The sequence below is a fragment of the Thunnus thynnus genome, chromosome 5 (assembly GCF_963924715.1).
Source record: "Thunnus thynnus chromosome 5, fThuThy2.1, whole genome shotgun sequence".
NCBI lineage: Eukaryota > Metazoa > Chordata > Actinopteri > Scombriformes > Scombridae > Thunnus > Thunnus thynnus.
In genome coordinates this window covers 25,766,792-25,787,972 of record NC_089521.1, presented here as the reverse complement: position 1 = coordinate 25,787,972, position 21,181 = coordinate 25,766,792, and the positions used below count along the sequence as shown (strand labels likewise).

Here is a 21,181-nt window from a genome sequence, read left to right as displayed (position 1 = left end):
GTTGCTAAATGTACAGTGACATCTTCGCAGTCTGTCTTTGACAGGTCCCAAATGCTTTATCACCCTCAGAGTGAGTATTTCTCCAGCATATCAGTTCACTGAGCAATAATTGATGAAGGAAGAAACGAGGGAGACGTCAGGTGTGTAGGATGAATGAAAAAGATGAAAGGATGGTATAGGTGTGGGAGTTCAAAAATAGGCCATTTATATTCAAAAACTTCCCTTTGTGTAACCGGCATTTAAGCAAAGACACTTGATGTTGTCTAAGATTCAATATTTGTAATCGTGTAGGACTTCAAGAGGAGTCCTATGTGTTGTCAGGAGAGTCATTTTAAAATCATTCTAAAATTCCTAATGAGCACATATATTCAACTCCAATTAAATCGGGTTGGAATACAGTTTAAAGACGGTGATGCTGTGTTACTGCAGGGGGTTAGATAGAGAAGTAGTAGTCACACTGAGTGGTTGTCTTTGTAATCTATTTCCCTATTACACAGTGATTGCATTCACCTTATTGTGAAGATCTGGGCCGGTTCACTGCTTACTGCAACTAATTTCGTGAACTGTTTCTTATTTTTGAAAAGTCACACACACAGGAAAATGTTTTATGCATTAATCTCACTGGGGTAGCTTTCGGTAAATAAAGTTCTAACCCGCCAGTCGCTCCTCAGAAGTTATTCTTATCCCGGTACAAATCTGGGTCTCACTCTGCAGTCCCACGGGGCTTGTGTGTTGGTGGTAGTGGCACCAAGCAGCAGGTGTTGTGTGATATCTCACCTGGCAAAAAACCAGACAGCGTTTGCTGCTATCAAATCATGAGCAGATGGTCACAGATCGTCAGCCAACACTGCATCTCATCGGAACTGCTAACTCTGCACTACTGAGTTACAGTTGCAGAAAACCAATAGAAAACCTGCTCCGGAGCTTCCTGTCGTATTTGACAGCCTTTTGTTTTTAATGAGGCAAAGTTTTGTCGGTTTGTGCGGTGTTTGTCGTCTGTGTGACTGGTTTGTTGTTTCAGAATTTTTGTCATTTAGAGAAAACCGCAAGTGACACCACTGAATTTTCAGCATTTCATAGGGAATATGGGATTGAATCATGCATGTGTTTGCATTTGTGTTTTTTTTTTTGTGTTGTGTATGCTTAGCATGCAAACAACCTCAGTTGTCTTCATACAGCTGTGAAATTTCTTTATATCTTCCTGTGGCCGACTCAAAAATCAGAGTCTTTGACAGCACAGATGGGAACACTCATTTCCACTGAAAACACACATGGGAAAAAAAAGTTATACATATATATATAAACTTGAAAGTGTTTACATTAGATGTAATAAAAACACAGTTATACAGTGCTGCAATTTAGCCAAATCTGCTATTTTTGCAGTTATACCAATGTGTTAAATAATTTCCTCTTATATGTTTTCACAACAATCAGTCAACAGAGGTGTAGAAAAAGGTGTTCATGAAACGCAGGTGCATCAGACACATTAACTACACATTTTAGTGGCAGTGGGAACGGTTACAATCAGTTGCAGTTTACATAAATGGCAACAAAGCTTACTGGTTGAAAATGTGGAAAAATATGTGATTTATTTATTTGCATTTAATTTATATTCAGATGCATGTTCATAGAAAGCCAAAGACTGCCTGTCTCGAAAACATGGTGGTGAATGCAGATGTCCTAACTGCCTGCCATATACAATAGAATCACATACAAAAGTTAAACACCAGGAAAGGCTTGTTATTGGTTTTGGTTTGGTGTCTCTTGTGCCTTGAAGGTATGTTTGCTGGTAAGGACCTAGATAATAAGTTATTGTTAGTTGTCTGCGTGTGGTCACTCACTAGTTTGGGTTTTGACGGTGGTGGTTTGCAAAATTGAAGTCTGACGGTTGTATCTTGAAGTCCTGTTGTGAAGCAAAGAGGGACAGAAGGGAAGGCAGATTTACATATCTCACAGGAGAGAGGCAGCAGTAAGAAAAAGCCTAGAGAAAAAAAAACCCAGCCTGAATAAAAAGTGAATAGAAAGTGAGTGGGTAGGGACAAGGAGACGGAGAGAGGCTGAGGGAAATTTTGAGCCAGAGGGGAAAAGACAAACAACAAAGAAAAACTTTGAAAGAGAGAGAATCGAGTAGGAAGAAACAAAGATGAGAAAGAAGAGTCTCATTAAATGAGGAGAAACTGTAAAGCGGTAGAGGAAAGGAGCGGACAGACTCGAGGGCAGCTGAGGTTAACAACAGAGTTAATAAATGCAACCTCTGCGATGAGGTATCATTGACCTGACCTTTCACCTCCCACAGCTCCTCGCTCCAGAAAGTTCATATGCATTGTCTGTCAGCAGCGGCTCACATACCGTACAGTGAATATGAGTATTGTTGTATACTATTTGGATCACACACACATGCACTTCTCCAATGTATTCATAGTTTCTAGAAATGCCTCTTAAGGGAAAAAAAGCAGGATTTCTTGTTGCAATTAGAAAGTCCACATACACACACTTAAACACAAGCACTCAATTCCCCGTGTAGTATGTAGAACGGCGCTGTGTACGTGTGCTGAACATTAAAACTTCATTATTGCTCCTCTCATTCACTCGCTGTAGGTGACCTATTGACACACCAGGAGGAATGAGATCCGTCTCCAAGCAGAGACATGGTACATAACAGCTAAGTAAGGACTAGACATAGAGACCTCTGTGTTTTTACAGACTTTTCATGATGTTATCTATCTCAAATTAAACACATTTGGTTGTCACCACCGGCAATAGACTACCAAAGTCTCACATGAACATTTATAAAATTCCTCCCCTCTAAATCTTGGGTAATATATATTGCCTCCCGATGCAGTTTTCCTCATCTATTCATTTAAGTTTGATAAACACATGTCACTCTAACACAGTGTGCAGCACAGGCAAGGCCAACATTTACTGCCTTCAACTGAAACAAACAAGGCATGTGACACATTAATTACAAATGATCACAGGAAGTTTCTTGTTCATTTGTTGGATTTAGGTTGTTAGTCATCCATAATGTCTGACAAATACTGAATTTCTCTGCTAATTATTTTTCAGAATTACCAAAAGGTAAATTATCCATGTACATGTAACAAAAACATTAAAAATGGTGTTCTTCATCTGAACTGGCAGACAATCTAAACTTGTCTGGCCCACAACAGACACAATTATGTGAATAGGAGCTATAATGTGCGCTGCCAGATGATTTCAGCCAGTCTAACATGCAAAGCGGAGAACAGTATGTTGACACATGTAATTGACCATTCATAAAACAAAATAACTGTAGCGCAGGGGGATGCGGCATTCTGCTGGGTGAACAAATAAACTAGGCTTTAGCTCTTCTTATGAGCGGCTCGTTCCCACACACACACTGTGCTGATCCACGCTGCTTTCTCAGCTCCACACATCAACTTTAACTATCCTAATGAAATATTCGGTTGACAAAAATGAGGATGGATTTGAAGTTCTTCCAATAGAACATTATTCATAAAATCACATTAACCACATTTTCCATCATTATTTTATTAAATGCCTGTAAACACATCAATCGAAGTGTGGCAATAACCTGATTATTATTACAGCTACAGAGCTGCAGAGCAGTCACATTCTGTCCTCTGCCTTGTTTTGTTTTTAGGCAGATTTAGGACAAATCTGGGGCCTAAACAAGAATGTGCAACTAAAACCAAAATCTTGCATAACTGCTAAAGAAATGTGCAAAATATGGGAATAACACAATGGTTTAAGATACAAAAGATCTCAGCTTTACATTGATTTTGGAGCACACATAAATCTCATTTTATTTACAGAATACATATTTTAGATGGAGAGAAGTTGTTCTTTTACCTCAAACCGTAATCAGTTCATATACATAAGGAATCCATTTAAATTATCAACAGTAATTCCTCAGCCTCATCAAATATGCATGGCAAACAAGGAAATCATAAACAAAAACAAGACTGAGGAGGATAACCAAGCAGACAGGAGAATATCACACTAACATAGACAAATTATCACATTCATTTCATAGGTTTCACTCAGTATTTGACTGTCAAATCAGAGGAAAACCGGTGGAAACGAACAGACAGAATTTCAAAGAAGGAGAGAAAATATGTCTATGCATCCGCCCCGTTTTTCCAATAATCGCTGGTGGCTTAGTGCTGCTTCATATCTCTCTAATCAAAGATGGTGCAGAGTCACACTGTGGACACACGCAAAGACTGAATCAATGAGACACAGTCAATATTACAGAACAACCCCAAACACCTGAGAAGAAAAATATAATGTTCACAGTAGATGTACAAACGAGTGTTTTAGTAGCACTAAATTGGGTTTTTTTTGTATTTATGCAACACATCCCTCCTGTAAATACTGAAAATGTTTTGTGGTGAGGGTTTTATTTTGAAATCAGTTTGCTGTATCGTAATTCATCACATTTCAATTGTGTTGTGTAATATATGTTACATAATGCAAGTAACACAAAAATAGCAGTCCATTATTTGGCTGATGGCCATGAGCAGGAACATTTTTATTGCAAAGAGAGTATAACTAGAAATAGAATCATTTTCATGTTCAAACAAAACTGACAAAGGCGATTACATAAGTGAGAGGGATTGCTTGTATCAGAGAGGTTTCCCACCTCATATCATATTTAAATGATATGCCCTGCACTGTGAGCTGCGTGAACTAAAAATACTGGACTGCATGGTTTAGGAAAGGATTGTTGGGCAGATGGGATTGTTGCCGTCCCCAAGGCATAACTGTCATCCCAGATTAGATGTTGTGAGGTCTTGTCAGTAACAACATGGCACTACTTTTTGCCTTTGGCTTAATGAGAAACTAAAATATAAGTAAGTTTCGCTGGATGATAGAGGCAGTGTCATTAGCAGCCCCCACTGTGTAGGCAAGGGGAAGAAAAAAAAAGAAATCAAAACACCAGCAGAATTTTAATGATGGCTGAGAGAAAAGTAAAATATGCTGTCACATCCGCCACTGAGGGTTTCTGTCGGCGCGTAAGTGTATGTGACGTATATTGGATATCTGATATTTCTGGAGTTCCAGAAGCGTGATCAGAAACTCAAAAAGCATGAAAAACTGAATTATCTTATTATAATGCACCATGGGAGCTGCTTTTCATAATTCCATCTCACTGCTTTGAAGAAAGTAAACACAATAAGGATTCTTTATCTTGATTTCTAAAGAAAACTGTTCCCTCTCCTACCTCTTCCAGTGTCTGTCAGTGAAGAAATAATATCTTTTCCAACAAAAGTATGTCTGGTGTAGATCTCATAAAAGCAATTCAACTTTTTCTCAATGTGCAAAAAGTATTGAAATATTATCGTTAATACCGCTTTTTATGCCTTTCTCTGCTCGCCATTTTCTCATTTGGAAAATACTTGTTGTGCAACACAGCTGCATTAAATCTGTGTCAGACAGAGTCTTAAATGTGTCCTAATATGTTTCAAGGAGAACAGAGTCCTGGACTTGAAAATGATTCTGGATGCTGTTGTTGTAAATGAGCTTTTGTTTAATCTATTGAACAGTGGATTTCAACTGTAACAGACAGTGGAGAGACACATATTAGACTCAGTAATTAATTTTTTTGGGGGGCTTTTCTGACAGTTGCTCATGAAGCTTTGAAAGTCTGCCACAGAAATACACAGTACTTACATTTCACATCACCAGCAGGTTATGAATAATATTGTTTGAATTACAGTGTTTAGTTCCTGTGAGGATGCAACCTGTACAATGTGACAGGATAAATCTTCTCCCACCCATCAAGACTTGATCAGCAAACTTTCATTCAGGAGTTCCTGCTCTATTGTTTCAGGCCCTGGGCAGGTCCAGGGTGTTGTCATGGTAACATCCTTCCGTACAGGATCTGACACCCATGACCTTGTTAGATGGATGAAAAGACTGATTTACTCGTCCCTGTCAGCATCAGCCCAACAATGAGTCATAGCCTGAGCTTTATTTGATGAAATGCAGGTTTTGGTCACCCATAAAAGCACAGCAGTGATCACATGTTTTTCCTTTTGCTTTGCTTAAGGTTATATTAATTTTGTTAATATATCAGAGCAGAAGAGAAGAGAACACGGAGCTGTCATTTACTTTTTGTGAATTGAGGTCTTCAGGAAGTTATTGTGCAGTGTTAGTGTGGTCATTGTTTGTTTACTTTGGTTTATTATCGTCCAAAGTCAAGCAATGTGTAAGAATGAACTTCCTCACTCTGTGTATAGGTTACCTCCCCTGAAGTACACCATTGGCCAAACAGTGTATTCAGGCCAAGTATTGTATAATAATCTTTTGGCAGCTTTTACACATCAAACAGAGCTGAATGAGCTATCTCACCCCAGCCAATAGAATATTGCTCTAGCAGAGATCATTTAATCAGGTTTTACTGGCTGAGGGAGAGAACTGTAAACCTTTGATAGGTGTCCATGCAAGAAAAGCCGATTTTTGATAGAAGCCAGGAACAGTCTACAGCAGAAGTAGGCTTTTAAAATGTTTCTAGTTTTGAGTTTTTATTTTAATTTTTACTTTATTTTTTAGGATAACTATAACTGTTATACAAGCTCCTCGATCATTTTTGTGTCAAAATATCACCCAATTAGATTCCAAGGCTGTGGTCAAGAGAATATGTGTGTGATCTATAGCCTCAAAGGGAACAATTAACCTCTAAATAAAAACTATTAATCTGAATGCCTTGTATCTAGCGTAACCTTTATTTAATTGGGTAATATCATTGAGATCAAGATGTCTTTGTAACGATAGAATTACTATAGACCTCAATATTAAATCTAGAGGCCTACATGTTCACATTTTTACATATCATCAGCTGTACATATTATCTCAAATCATATTTTGAGATAGCTTCATGGCTTACAGTGGAGTGTATTTTTTGACTGAACTAGAAAAATGAAAACACCAAAACTGCAATTGCCTCCTTTCGACTGTATTGGACTGTATGTGACTAAGCTGACATTTAACCCAAGACAAAATCACAGAATTCACCACGTTTCTACAAGCCAACAGTAACACCACAGTATTGTGACACTTGCAGTGCTTCTACCAATTCTTTCTGAATTTTCACATTTTTTGAATAGTCATGTTTTGTTTACCTCCATCAGGCATATTCTCTTAGGAGGTTACTAAACTCAGATTTAAGCTTTATGCTTTATGCATTTTCTCTGTATGAAATTTAATTCTAACCCGAATTCTAGTAAGAAAGTATTCTTACTTTCTATACTCAAGGTTTATGATATTTTATGTTGTACCCTTACACCTTAATGGTGTCCTTTGTTTAAAAATTATAGTACTGTGCTTTAAGGACCTGTCCAGGGCAGGCTTCAGGTATAAAAAATACTGTGAAAACTGTACCAGGTTGTGTAGTTATTAAACAAGCTTTCATAGTATGGCTTGGTTTTATTTGGTTGTTTGAGTATCACACCACTAAGGAAAAAAAAAGCAATTTTTTAATACAAATGGATTTTCCGTCTCCAGTAGATTAAATATTTCATTTCAAGAGTGTGACTTAAAAAAATGGTAACAAGTGTTCCACAAAGAACTTTAATCCTACGTTTCCCTTATTTAACTATAAACAGATGAAAGTAGCCATCACTGTATTTGCGCACTTCTTTACCAGTAAATATCTGTCGGACCCATAAAGTTTTACCAAAGTTGTTTTGTCTGTGCGTGATAGATGGGAAACACAGTACTTTTGAACTGTGTAATTTAAAAAAAAGAAAGGATGTGGTATCCCAATGCCACAAAGTGTGACCTGGCTGACCGAGAAAACAGGATGCACCTGATTTGCACTGGAGCCGATAACCTGAGGAGACCATGCTTGTGCTCGAGTTTTTAAATGTCAGTCTTTGTTATCTCACAAAGACTGAATGGTGTTGATTTTAAACCTATTTCTTTTGTACTCTATGTAGGTTGATAGACTATTAAACAAGTTTAGAAACAACACATAAATTATGTAGTTGGCTTTGCAACCATTTTTTTGTATCATACGTCTGAATATTAAAGACTGACAGTTTATTGCCTGTATGTAGTACAGTATTAGGAGAGTAACCTTTTGTTTTTTCTTGTATTTTGATGTTTTGGTAATGTGCTTGTTTTGGATTCGAAATGAAAGAATTACTGTATGGTGCAAGCGCCGACCTCCATATTTGAAGTTAACATTCACAATGTTGAAATTGGAGCATTTTTTCACCTTTAGGGGTCCAAATTGTATTGAAGAAACTAAAATTAAATTAAAGTGAGTCATTATGCTTGATATGTGATTGCATAGTCTTTGCAACCAATTCCTTAAGTTCTTGATGCTTGGTATGCACCTTGGTATGTTCATTGGTATGGTCTTATTGCAGCCTTCTTCAGTTTTTGCTGGTTTTGGGGGCTTTTCCCTTCAGTCTGGGCCTCAGCAAGTGAAAAGTCTGGGGACTGCCTTGAACAGTTGAACAGCCCGAAGAACTCCTTTCATTGTCTTTATGTTTAGGATCATATCTTGCTTCATTGTCCTAAATCTGTAGTGATTACATATGGAAAGATTTACTTATCCTACACAGTTCCAGTGTGGTTGTTACTAAGCACCCATAATCACTTTAATCCCCTGAGTTGTTAATTGATTTCAAATCTAGTGTGCTAGAAAACAGAGCCAAAACCACAAAGCCTGGGTACCCTTCTACTACTTACAGACTGCACTGTAAATACATGAGTCTGAAAAACTCTTTCTCCATGGCATTGTCAGACCTCAGTACACGTGAACTCAGCTAAAGCACATTTTATTTCCATCCTCTATGTAACCGTTCTAGTTCATAGACTTTAAGACATTGGAAGTTTTGATTAAATGACAATATCAGTACCTGTATCTCACCTAAGCCTGGCTGAAACAGCCAACAATACAAGACAACAATTCAGAAATAAGCTCTCTTAATCCTCTTCACTTCTGCCCCTCTGCTTTTTGAGTCTTATAGGTCCAGTTGTGAGTTAGCAGGAGACAGATTGCTGCCCCATAGGATAGATTGGCTGCTCAGTAGAGAAAGTGTGCCACCTAATGGAGACAGTGTAGCACTGCCTTCCTAATTCATTCTCTCTCACACACAGTTTATGTTTCTGCTTCCCTCTTTATTTCAGTTCAGTTGTGTGTGTGACAATTGTAATTGTATAGCGGGATCTAATTTTCCTTGTTTGGTTCAGTAGTTTGTTCCTGCATAGGCATACCTTTTTAATTAACTACATTCATAACTACTCTGTGCAGTGAAGTGATGCATTAAATTGCAACTAAATCAAATGAATGTTTTAAATTTAATTAACAAAAAATACAAATTTATTTATTAAAAATACGTTTTATTTATGCCTTCCTCTTCTGTTCTCTTTTTCAGGTCTGGTATCCCCAATGTTTGAGGCTTGAGTAAAGTTCATCATTGTTGTACTACAGTTAGTTCCTGTAGCCAGTAGCTTCATGGAGGGGTTTCCTGTCCACTGACCCAGCAGGCTGCCTCACAGGAACAGCAGCCATGTCCGCCTGCAGCACATTCACCGAGCACGTGTGGAAACCAGGCGAGTGCAAGAACTGCTTTAAACCTAAGAGTCTGCACTGTCTGGCCCAGAGTGGTGGAGGGAAGCATCCCTCTGAGCAGAGGGCTCCAGCATCTCAGCAACAGATTCCACCCCCTGCTGGAGCCAGAGCCAACCCTAACCTTGCCAACAACTCCCAGAGGGCTGGCAGTGGGTCTTCCCGCTCAGGACACTTCCGTCCACCAGTGGCTAAGAAGCCAACCATTGCTGTTAAGCCAACTATGATGCTGCCCTGCTCTTCTGCAGGACTGGATTCAGATGGCAACATGCAACGACCAACAAATGTAATAGAACAGGGCAAAACATCAGCCTTCGCGGTCTGGAATCGCAATGGACTGAATTGTAAGAGGCCAGGTGGTCCTAGCAACAACAACGAAGGAGAGGATGGCGTTGAGGAGATTGAAGGTTATGGACAACTTAGCCCAAGGACCCCTAGTGGAAATAACAACAACAGTGGACTGACAGATGTCCTAAAAGAGATTGCTGGATTAGGCCCTGGCCCAAACCCCATGCATCTTTCTGTCTCTAAAGACTTGTTCTGGGGGCGAATCAGTAGCTCATACCAACGGTCCTTGGAAAGAGGCCTTCCAGCCTCAAGCTGTCTTGCCATGGGAAGCAGCAGTAGCGGTGGTGGCTCTGCTCAAAAACGGGTATCCCTTAGTGATAGCACAGACATCATCAGTGCAGAGGGGGGTCGCTTTTGCTACCCAGAATTTTCTAGTGAAGGCGAAGATGATGAGGATGAGGAGGATGAGGAGGAAGAATCTGAAAGGGATGATGATGAACATGAGAGCTGGGATGAAAGTGATGAAGAGTTACTAGCCATGGAGATCCGTATGCGAGGCCAACCACGATTTGCACATTTCCGTGCAGCCACATTGTCTCCGGTGCCCTTTGCTGCAGGAAAAAAGTGGAATACCGTTCCACTGCGCAACCGCTCACTACAGCGGATTTGTGCGGTAGACTATGATGATAGCTATGATGAGATCTTGAATGGATACCCCTCCATGGACTCCAATGGAGCTCTTCTTCCCTATGGACCTCGTGACATGCAAGGCAGTGGTTTCCTCACAAATTCAGAGTCCACCACTTCTCCAGAGTCATCGTCATCACTACCAGAGGATTCTCGGACAACCTCCAGCAGTGGGAGCAGTGTGTCCTGTGCTCTTCGAAATGGCTTGCATTCTCCCACATCCTCCAAAGCACCTGTCCCTTGCACTTCTCCTCCAAAAAAGGAGCCCGTCCACAGAGCGCTGAGTCCACTCAAGGTGGCTGAAACACACAAAGCTGTCCTGGCCATTAGATTAGAAGAACAGGATGGCAGAGAAGGTGCGTCAATGCCTCAAGCCCTTCCAGGTCAACCAGTTACTATCAGTTTTAGTCCTACAGAGGAGCAAGCTAAACCATACCGTGTAGTGAATCTGGAAAAATCGCTTATCTGTAAGCCTTATACTGTAGTGGATGTGTCAGCATCTATGGCCAACAAAGATGAACAGATTCCAGACTCTACTCCAAAACCCAAAAACCTGTCAATGCCTTCCAGCCCTACATCATTCTGTAGCACTCCTTTAGGTCAGTCCCTGTCTCCAACCTCCCCTATTTCTCCATCTTCGCCTGTGAAGCCAACATCAACCACATCTATTGCCCCCTCAAGTACCTCCCGAAAGAAATTAGGGAGCATACGCTACCAAGAAGTGTGGACATCAAGCACAAGTCCTCGCCAAAAGATACCTAAAGTGGATCTGGGGGTTGGGAGTACTCCTGGCCCCTCCATCCCTTTTCAACACTTCAGCCACAAGTCAGCTCCCACTTCTCCCATTGCTGGGCTGTCTTCCTCCCGCACTGTACCAGTGAAATCCCCAAACTTATCAGAGATCAAGTTCAACAGTTTCAATAACGCAGGCATGCCTCCTTTTCCCATTATTATCCGAGATGAGCCAGCCTATGCCCGCAGCTCCAAGAATGCTGTAAAGGTACCTATCGTTATCAATCCAAGCGCTTATGACAACTTAGCTGTGTACAAGAGCTTCTTGGGACTCAGTGGGGAACTGCACCAGCCAAAAGGGGTAGGTAGTAGGGTGACCAGTCATACTTATGAAGAGATTGGATCTTCTGAAAGTGTCCAGTCCTCCTCAACAGAGAAAACCATCTCTGGTAGAGGCACATCAGAGAGAGCTTCTTTTGAGGAGACAAAAGCTCCACTTGAAGCATTGTCAAAAGCACCAAATTTACAACCTAGAACCACTACAGACTCTAGCACTGTGACAAGCACTGTGATGAGCTCCAATGTTGGGGCTCTCTCTCCCACTGCATCAATTAATTCCCCTGCCATTCTTGCCATTACTGCAAACCTACCTAAAAACAGCCCCACTGCCAATGCTGTTTCACGCACTTGCAAGACAAGTGGAGACACTATTTACAGTAATGATGATGATACAGACTTAGTTTTGTCGTCTGGAACAGTGGTAAGCCACAGGGAGGAGGCCAGTGCTGTGCTTTCACAGATTGTGGCCTCCATCCAGCCTCCTCAGTCTCCTCCAGAGTCACCTTCAGCACATGACAAAACTTTCGGTTCTGAGGAGCTGTACGCCCTGCCACCTGATGCCATGAAGGAGACCCTCACACGACCCAAGTCTCTCTTCTCTGCAACTGATGGCTGTCTTTCCAAACCCAAGAAGGACACGCCCTCGAAAGTTTTGTCTAAATCCCAGAGTGCCTCTGCTGCTGTTACACTCTCCAGCACCCGGTCAGAGCCAAATGCCCCCTTCCCCCCTCCCAGATCTACATCTTCCCCTTACCATGCTTCTAATATCCTCCAGAGACACTTTGGCAACTGGACCAAGAGCTCCGCTTCCAGTTCTCCTGTACGACCCAGTGAAGGTGAAGCAAGTCCAGGTGGAGAGGGGAGACGTATTTCAACAGAAAGTTCTAAACCCAAACGTTGGATCTCCTTCAAGAGCTTTTTTCGTCGGCGGAAAGAGGAGGACGAACAGAGAGAGAAGGTGGAGAGAGAGAAGGAGAAAGGGAAGCTGGTTGGGCTTGATGGAACAGTCATTCACATGCTTCCACCACCACCAATTCAACATCACCAGTGGTTCACCGAGGCCAAACCTGAGGATCCCACTCAGAAACCAACCATCATATTCACCTGCAAACCAGAGAGTGGCAGCACTCCTGGTGATGGAGAAGGAGAATTACGAGTAGAGGAGTGCAGAGAAACTGCACTACTGACACCTGATGAGAGCAAGGAGCCCAGACCTTTGAGCCCAGGGCGAACACCACCATCACACACCACTGGAGGCGATCTCAACAGCAAGGACATGAGGTATTTTGTCCGGGATTTTCTAAGGTTTTATTTACTCTTCAGACACCACAATATTAAAATATGCCTCAGTGACCAGAGTCAAGCCTGTAATAGTAGTACTTCATAGTAATCAGTGTGTTTACAACTATGTTTATACAGTTGGTAATATGATAAAGATAAATATGGATTTTCATCAGAATACTTGGATTTATTTGTTAGAGAAAATATAAAGTTGCTAAACTAAATCCCCATTACAGAGAATTCACGGATAATCTGAAACCAAAAAGTGAAGTGTTTATTGTGGATATGTCTGTATGTAATTGGAAAGGGGATCAAGAATGTGTTCTTTTCATTTGCAAGGTACGCATATGTGCATGGAATAGATTTGTATACCTGTAGGATTTTGACAAAATGCACTTATGCTATTATTGAAGTCCTGTAGAAAGGGTTAGGGCTTTTGGCGTCTGTGAGATAGATATTGTTTTTTCACAAATGTTTATTTCAAGATGCCTCTCTCTTTAAGGCCTCTAGTGGAATTCTTAATAATCTATCAACTCAGTTCACACATGCCCTGCCTATAGTACATCAACTCTTGCTGATCTAATGAATCATTTCGCATGCAAAGCCTGTATTACCATTACCTACATGCATTCCCTTCAGTGCACTCATGGGACCCAGCTCAAATGAAGATGCTCAACCTTTGCCAGCTGCTCCTCCAAAGTGCCAGGGGTGCTTCTCTCCCTATCATACAGATCCTTCATAACAGATTCTAGAGGTGTTTGATCTTAATTTGGCATGTCTGCTCACCCACTTGCCCAGTCAACTGTATGGGTTGTGCAGTGTATGTGGTCTCTTCCCTAATGTCATCTATTTCGTGAACAGCAGGATCTGTGGTCAGTGGTTCTCCCTCCAGGAGGGGACCTCCGTTTGTTTCAAGTCACCCAACAGCAGTCAGATCGACCTTTACTCTATTAATCACTTCTTTAGATGGCATATTCCCTTCAGCTACTCAAAATGCATCAAATTCTCACTCACCCAGCCAGACACACACACACACAACACATACTCACTCATCAGTCCACTCCTGTTTAGTCACTGTATTCTTGCATAATAAGTTAATTATTTGTCTTTGACCTGCTGTTGCCCTTTGTGTTTAGCTTCCTGAAGTAAGTGTGAGTAGCGTGAGTAATAGTGGCAGATAAAGATAACCCATATTGAAAGGATTCAAAGGCTTTATTGTCATATGCAAGAATAAACAAGTTATCAATGCAATGAAATTCTTAGTTCGCTATTTCTCTACCTGGTGCAGTCAATTACTCTATTGAAAATATACTAGAAACTAAATTTAATCTAAAAAAGTATTTGTAGGCAAATATACAGACACACAAACACCCACATATTCATATCCACCCATCACACACATACATCCATACATACTGAGGTAGACAAGTTGATAACAGTTGTGCTCAGTATAAAAGTATGTGCAAAATGACAAACGAGGTGTGCATATTGTCCAGATGTGTGCAAAGTTGCATTAAGTCCTTTCTTTTGTGGGTGGGCGGCAGGGGCAGTGGCTTGGAGGTGTTATGTTATGTTATGTTATGGCCTGGGGGTAGAAACTGTCTTTGAGCCTTGAGGTCCTGCATTTCAGACTCCTGTACCGTCTGCCAGACAGCATGAGTGTGAACTCTTCACACATGGTATTAGATGCACCATATTTTCAGTTCTAAATTATAAAGTTGTTCATGCCTACAGGGGACCTATTATGCTTTTCCTTATTTTCAGTCATACATATATATATATATATCTATATATATATCTATATATATATATATATATATATATATATATATATATATATATATATATATATATATATATATATATATATATATATATATATATATATATATCTATCTATCTATCTATCTATCTATCTATATATATATATATATATATATATATATATATATATATATATATATATATATATATATAGATATATATATAAAATGTTAAAATGTTGGCTCATGACAGATTTCTTTATAGGTCATCTGCTCCACACATAGCATGCGAGTTCACTGCACTGCTCCGCTAACATTATAGCATTTTTCCATTGTTTTGGGGGTAGTCACACCGGGCCATGACTCCATTACACTACAAGTAAAATAATTTGTTTACCTGTTGGAGGTGTGCTGGTCGTCTACAGTTCTTCATCAAACATCATCATCACTGTGGCTGTTTCTGCTTATGCTATTCCTCCCTGCATTATTTCTAACTGTTTTACTCAACAAATAGCCAAATATGTCCATATGTTGTTGTTTAGACCAGTTTTTAGCACTGCTAACAAAGCTCCGCTAATTCAGAGAGGAACATGTGTAACTTCCTGTAAATTCTTCACAATAAAAGTCTCCCATTGTTTAGTCATTTAAAAGTTTGTAATTTGAAGCAGTAAAGCAGGAAATGTTTGATTTACATCAGCGGTAATAAAATACGACTCTTATACACACTGCCCCTCAGCAGCTTCCAGAAAGCTGGCCAATAAGAACAGAGTGGGCTCATCAGGAGGGGGGCCTTAAAGAGACAGGAGCTCAAAAGGACTGTTAAGAGACAGAAGTTATACTGAGGAACTGCATAAAGGTTCAGTATAAGATAAATAAGGAGTTTTTTGACCTGTGAATCATGCAAAGCTACTCTAGTGGAGTCCAAAACTAAAAATTCAGAGCTGGAAATGAGCATAATAGGTCCTCTTTAATGTGACTTGTTTTTGTCTTAGAAGTGAAGCTAAGTGTTATTTTTCATTTCACTCAAAGATAATTAGTCAAATGGACACTGCAGTTGCCAGACAAAAACATCATTCATCAGGAAAGCTGCATACTAAAAGCACTGCTAATAATGTGAGGTATTAATCACTTAGACTGCAGGTTGGATAACACACACTGAAAACATCTCCCACCCATCTGATGGCAGTCATCGTTATTACACAATATTTATAAGCCTGTTCACAGCAGGAAATTACTTGAAGTAAAAAAAACAAGTCCACCAAGTACGTGATTTATTCTAGAGTGTATAAAGCCAAGTTAGTATTAAAAAAAACCCAACCTTTGTACTTCAAGTTCGTCAGTCGGTGATTCAACAATGGATCCTCTGACTCACCCTGGTGTACAGGATACATAAAAAAACTCATGTCTCAGGAGTTGTGATTTCCTACAGTATTATGAAAAAGTCGCATCAAACATGCAATATTTTCAGTGTTTATAATATTCCACAAGTGCCTGTGTACCCTACCCAGTCAATTACAAATATATAATTCATGTTAACTAATTAGTAAATGGGGCATTGGGCAGCAGGCCTTATGTGAGGTCAGTACAGCATTACCTTACCACCTCTTCCTGGGATATCATGATTTTTTTCTGAGTTTGAATGCTAAGTGAAAAGTTCTCATTATTTTGTTTAATCAAACACATAATCAAACTCAGAAAACCAGAATGCATCTCACAGCCACGCATGTGTTTAGTGGGAAAAAACACCTACTGTACTGTACTTGAGATATTCTTGTTCATCTTCTCACCTGATATCTCATATGTGAACTTCCCCCTTACACTGCCTTCATCTGCTTCTTCATTTCTCTTCATGTCCCTGCCATATTATCCACATCTTGTGGGTATATTTTAAGGTGCTTGGCTTTCCACCATCACTTTCTCTGTTTTGTGTAATTTTCAATCCTCTTCCATGCCTTCCTTCCACATTTTTCTCCTTTGAGCCCCGAGCTTTGTGAACTCTTAAATATTTCACTCCTCCATCCTGTCAAGCGCACGGCCCCATTCTGTCTCTTTTCTAGCGTTGCTGCTTTTCTCTCTTCCTCAAGCTTCAGCTCTACCCATCTTTTCTTTCTTTCTTTCCAGAAGTTCCTGTCTCTTCTCGCACTTCATAACAAATGGTACCAAGTAACAAGTATATGCTAGTTTTGCTAAAAATATGTAATGTCTAGCTAATACCATACTAAAATTGGATATGATTCTGTGCTCTATGTATTGAAGGGTACCCAGTATACTGTACGTTCCCCAAAAGTTTGATGCCAAAATCCAATTCATTAGTTACAGCAGAGTTTTTTGCTGTTCTTGCTTCACACAGAGTCATTGAAACTTAAGTTTATAATGTCGAGTAAAATAACTTGATGGCTATTCAACACTGGCCAATACCATGTTTAGTCTGAAGAGCTGATGTCAGCAACAAAGATGAACTTGTTGTAGTATCCCCAGGGTATCCCTCATACAACGAATGTTTCTCCTGTTAAATTGAGCATTCAACATCAGGGAACAGCTGTCTCAACATGAAAAAAAACGAACAGCTGTTAATGAAATGTAATGAAATCAGCAATAATCTTTAAAGTTTTATTACTTTTCTAAAAACATTTCCAAAATAATAGATTAGGTTGTTCTTACTTTGTTGTCATTGTTAGTTTGCAGTACAGTAGTATATGCACACACAGTATGAGGTACATTTACACACTGTACAAACAACCATATCAGACAATGAGGAAGCACTTCAAAGCAAACCGGATTAAACAAGTCACATCACTGAAACACTGTCAAGCATTTTAACCTTTGGTCTAGTTTGCCTTATCTTCCTTACACCTACCGTCTTTTATTGGACAGTTTGTTATGTCTCTGCTGTTTACAGCAGACACTGTGAACTGGTCAATTAGTAACTTATTTATTCACTTGTTTTGTAGGATCGGTGTTACAGTGCTACTCCACTCTGTATTTTATGTTTTTCTCACATATTTGCGCATGGTTTTTGACTTGACCCAAAAACATAAAATAGCTGAACATCTCTCTTATGTTTCTATCCACTCCCAAGCTTCCTGTGGTGGTGTGGGGGAAGATGTGACAAAATCAAAGTCTACAAAGGGAATGGGCTCATGGAATGTGAATAAATTCCTCAGCGCTTTAGTAACATACGTTAAGGGGCTAGGTAGATTATTCAAACAAGTTGTCTGAGTTTATTAACTACAAGGTCCCTCAAGTCAATGCAGCTGCAAAGTACTGTAGTTCTGGAGGACTGGAGTTAGTTTGCAGGAAGTGAATGGACTTTCATGATTCATAGGCTTCTTAAAAACCTGAATGGGCCCTCAGTAAACAGACCAGTCAGGTCAGTGATTACTTGTCATGAACCAGTCACACAGATCATTCTCCAGACCTTTAGTATTGATTGGCAGATGAGGGGTTAACTGCTGTGTTTTTTTGACTGGAAGCTGTTTTATTGGCTGACAGTGGGCGTGCTCTTCAGCGCTGGCAAACACACCTCACCTTAGACAGGTAAGAACATTCAAAGAGGGAGAAGCAGAGGAAGACGAGGAAAAGACACATGCAGGGAAATATGTTTTGATTCCTCACAACAGGCCAGCCTGCAGTGACTGCTCTAGCTAGAATGTGAATTCACCTCTGCCTTGTATTCAAGGTTTCCAGATGGGAAGCTGTGTGAGCCAGTACAGTGGGTAAGCTTGAACTGAAGCCTTTTTCTTTCATTCACCTCTGTAAATACCTGTGACCATCCAGGCCAGTTGAAGTTGTTGACTTAGTTGGGAGTGGAGGTTCGTGATTTGTGTTTTGGACCAACGATTGTTCATTTCTCACAGCAGAAGTCTGAAAAAAAAAAGAAATGTACTGAGGCAGCTTCATGCTGTCTGAACAAGTCAGGTCCTGACATTGAAACGTGTAGCAGCCATAAAGGTATTTATTGTGTCAAGGGCCTCTCAAGCTGTCTGTCTACACTGAATGTTTTGTTTATACGGGAGTATATGCTGGTGATTGTCTTCTTTGTGTTTTAATGCTGTTTTGGGATGTTTTCTAGCTAATTGTAACCCATAAATAGTTTGGTTTTCAGTAGGATTAATGTTAGTTGTTCCCTGTGTAAGGTACAGTAAGGTAATTGCAGTCAAGTTGAAACCAATCTATTCACGTAGACCGAACAGGGAAGAACAGAAGAGGAAACTGAGTTAACGTGTACAAGTCAGGCAGATTTCTTATGGTAAACCATCTGTATTCCATTATATCACACTCTACTTTATGCTGTTTTGTTTGTAATTACAGTATACTCAGTTTTTATGCCTCCATCTCTTCATGGTTTATTTAATCCTTGTTTTCTAGTTGGCTCACAAACCATGATGGGCCTTTTATATCAATTGTCTACTGCTGGCAAGTGCTAAAGTAATTCACTGTGGCAACTTGGAGGCTATCGATTGACTCTCTTTTAAAGAGACACAGAGGGATTATGGTCTACAAAGACAGATCATAAACATGTCAGATCTGATGCTTTCTTCAGACATAGTGCCCCAGGATACAGACAGACACTTGAGCAACTGGATTTTTTCTTTGAACACTCGCATTTCTATCATGTCATGGTCAAAATATCACAGATTCGTGTTCTCCTAAAGAACATCACTGCTTCAAAAATAACAGTACGATATAAGATGTTTCTACTGCAGAAGCATTTCTAGGGAACCTCTTAAGATATTCAGAAATAGTGATTCTCAAGAATGTGAGTTTGATTTATCTCAGTATCTGTTTCTGCCTGAAAATGTTTACATAGAAGTTGATAATCATCTTTAAAGCGAAAACTGGACAGTGTTTTATATTACTGAATATTTAAGTTTTTCTCTCTAGTCATTCATCTCTTTGTTCTGTTGATAATGCATACCTTGTGTATTACTTTGTTTTACCCTTTTTTTCTTTTTCTTACTATTTTATCATTGTTTTAGATCCTGCATGTTGCTATTTGTCAGCACGAATGATTGTGAATTTTAAGCTAAGTTTAGTATTGTCTTTGCATCACACATCTTCAAAGTGCCTAAAACAATTATTCAAAGATCTCATTTAACCTTTTATAAAAAAAATGATCTAGACACACTTGATTTAGTTGGTGATAGAATAAGAAGAATATTAGTTTATTTTACTTGTGCACTACATGTTGTAAAAGACTATGCTACATGACTAAAATATTAAGTTGGACAAGCCCCCTATAAGTTCTGTCTTGAGATGGGACTTTTTATTGACAGGGACTTTTGCCTATGATGGCATAAATCATTAGTCATATTTGGAACATGTGTTTCCAATATTGCAGTCAACGGAAATAACACGTGTGATTCAGGATAATACAAACATATTGCCAACCTGCCCCACCCATGACAACCCCTGTGGCAATGTAACCAGCTCTTTAAACGCTGTGTGACCTTTTTCCCTATTTATGTTCCCTTCAGTTTTACTTTGAGCCTATTTGAAATACTTTTTATTTATTATTCACCACAAGGACAAAAAAGATAAGGCTGAAGAGAAAGAAGTATCCAACTGCAGTGTCAGGATAGTAAACAATATGTCACCACAAGAAAATTTGAAATGTAGTTAAGAACAGATGGTAGTCACTGTGGCAAGACCAGCAGCGGGTATTTCGTGTATCACAATGGAGGTTAAAATCTACTGTAGTTTAGAATGTCACCCTACCTGGGTGGCCACAACCCAGGTGGTCTGAAGCTTTAATCTCTCACACAGGTTACTTTGAAAGGCTGCGACTGAAATGTTAGAGATCAGGGGTCAGTAACCGGGTCGCTTTGAGTATCTTATTTACTGTGATCAGAGGGGCAGACTGATCCCAGATGGCTCTCAATGAAACACCAGCTGTTGAGCTTTTATTCAGCGCAGAACAGCGAGACACAGTTATCCAGGTGACTGTGGAAAAAAATCTGTCTTGATGTTCTGGTTAACAAAAAGCTCTTTTTTTTTTTTTAGTTGCGCAAATTGGCTCTTGCCTCCCCGCTTCAACCAGCTGACAGAAAGCTTTCTTTTTTACTATCACGTTGTCATCGTCAGTTCTACTGCATGTTTAATGTTTTGCTCTTGTTACTGTATTGCATCATTTTACTCGATGATTCGTTGTAGTTTTGTTTCAACTTGTTAGCCTGGTTCTCTCAACTCCTGTATGAAAATAATTGGCTAGAATCAGTGTTTGGATTGGAAGTTATTTATAGGATTATCATTTAATTATTATATTGTCTTGCTGATTGTGACTTTTTTTTAAAGCTGGTCTTAATTCTAAATTGATTTAGGAGATTTAGATGCCTATAATTTGGTCCATATTTGACAGACAAGAATCAATCTGTAGCTGGTCAGAAAAGTTTTTTTTTTTTTTACAGTGCATTAATATGGTGATGCAGACAGGCCCCATGGGCCAATTGTCACGCTGTCACTTCCTTAAGAAGACACATTGTCAGATTGTTCAACTTGCATATCT

The 21,181-nt window shown here is 39.6% G+C and overlaps 1 protein-coding gene across 6 annotated transcripts in view; it reads left to right on the top strand.

Moving 5' to 3' along the window:
• The window catches only part of peak1 (pseudopodium-enriched atypical kinase 1), a 110,621-nt gene that overhangs the window by 69,436 nt on the left and 20,004 nt on the right, over window positions 1-21,181 (top strand). For 5 of the 6 annotated variants that reach the window (XM_067590393.1, XM_067590395.1, XM_067590390.1 and 2 more), the window contains one exon: window positions 9,393-12,913. In XM_067590393.1, the coding sequence (XP_067446494.1) occupies window positions 9,528-12,913 (3,386 nt within the window). In that variant the 5' untranslated portion in view covers window positions 9,393-9,527. Of the gene's footprint in view, window positions 1-2,598; window positions 2,667-9,392; window positions 12,914-21,181 lie in introns of all 6 variants that reach the window. The other variant, XM_067590391.1, reaches the window with a different exon arrangement.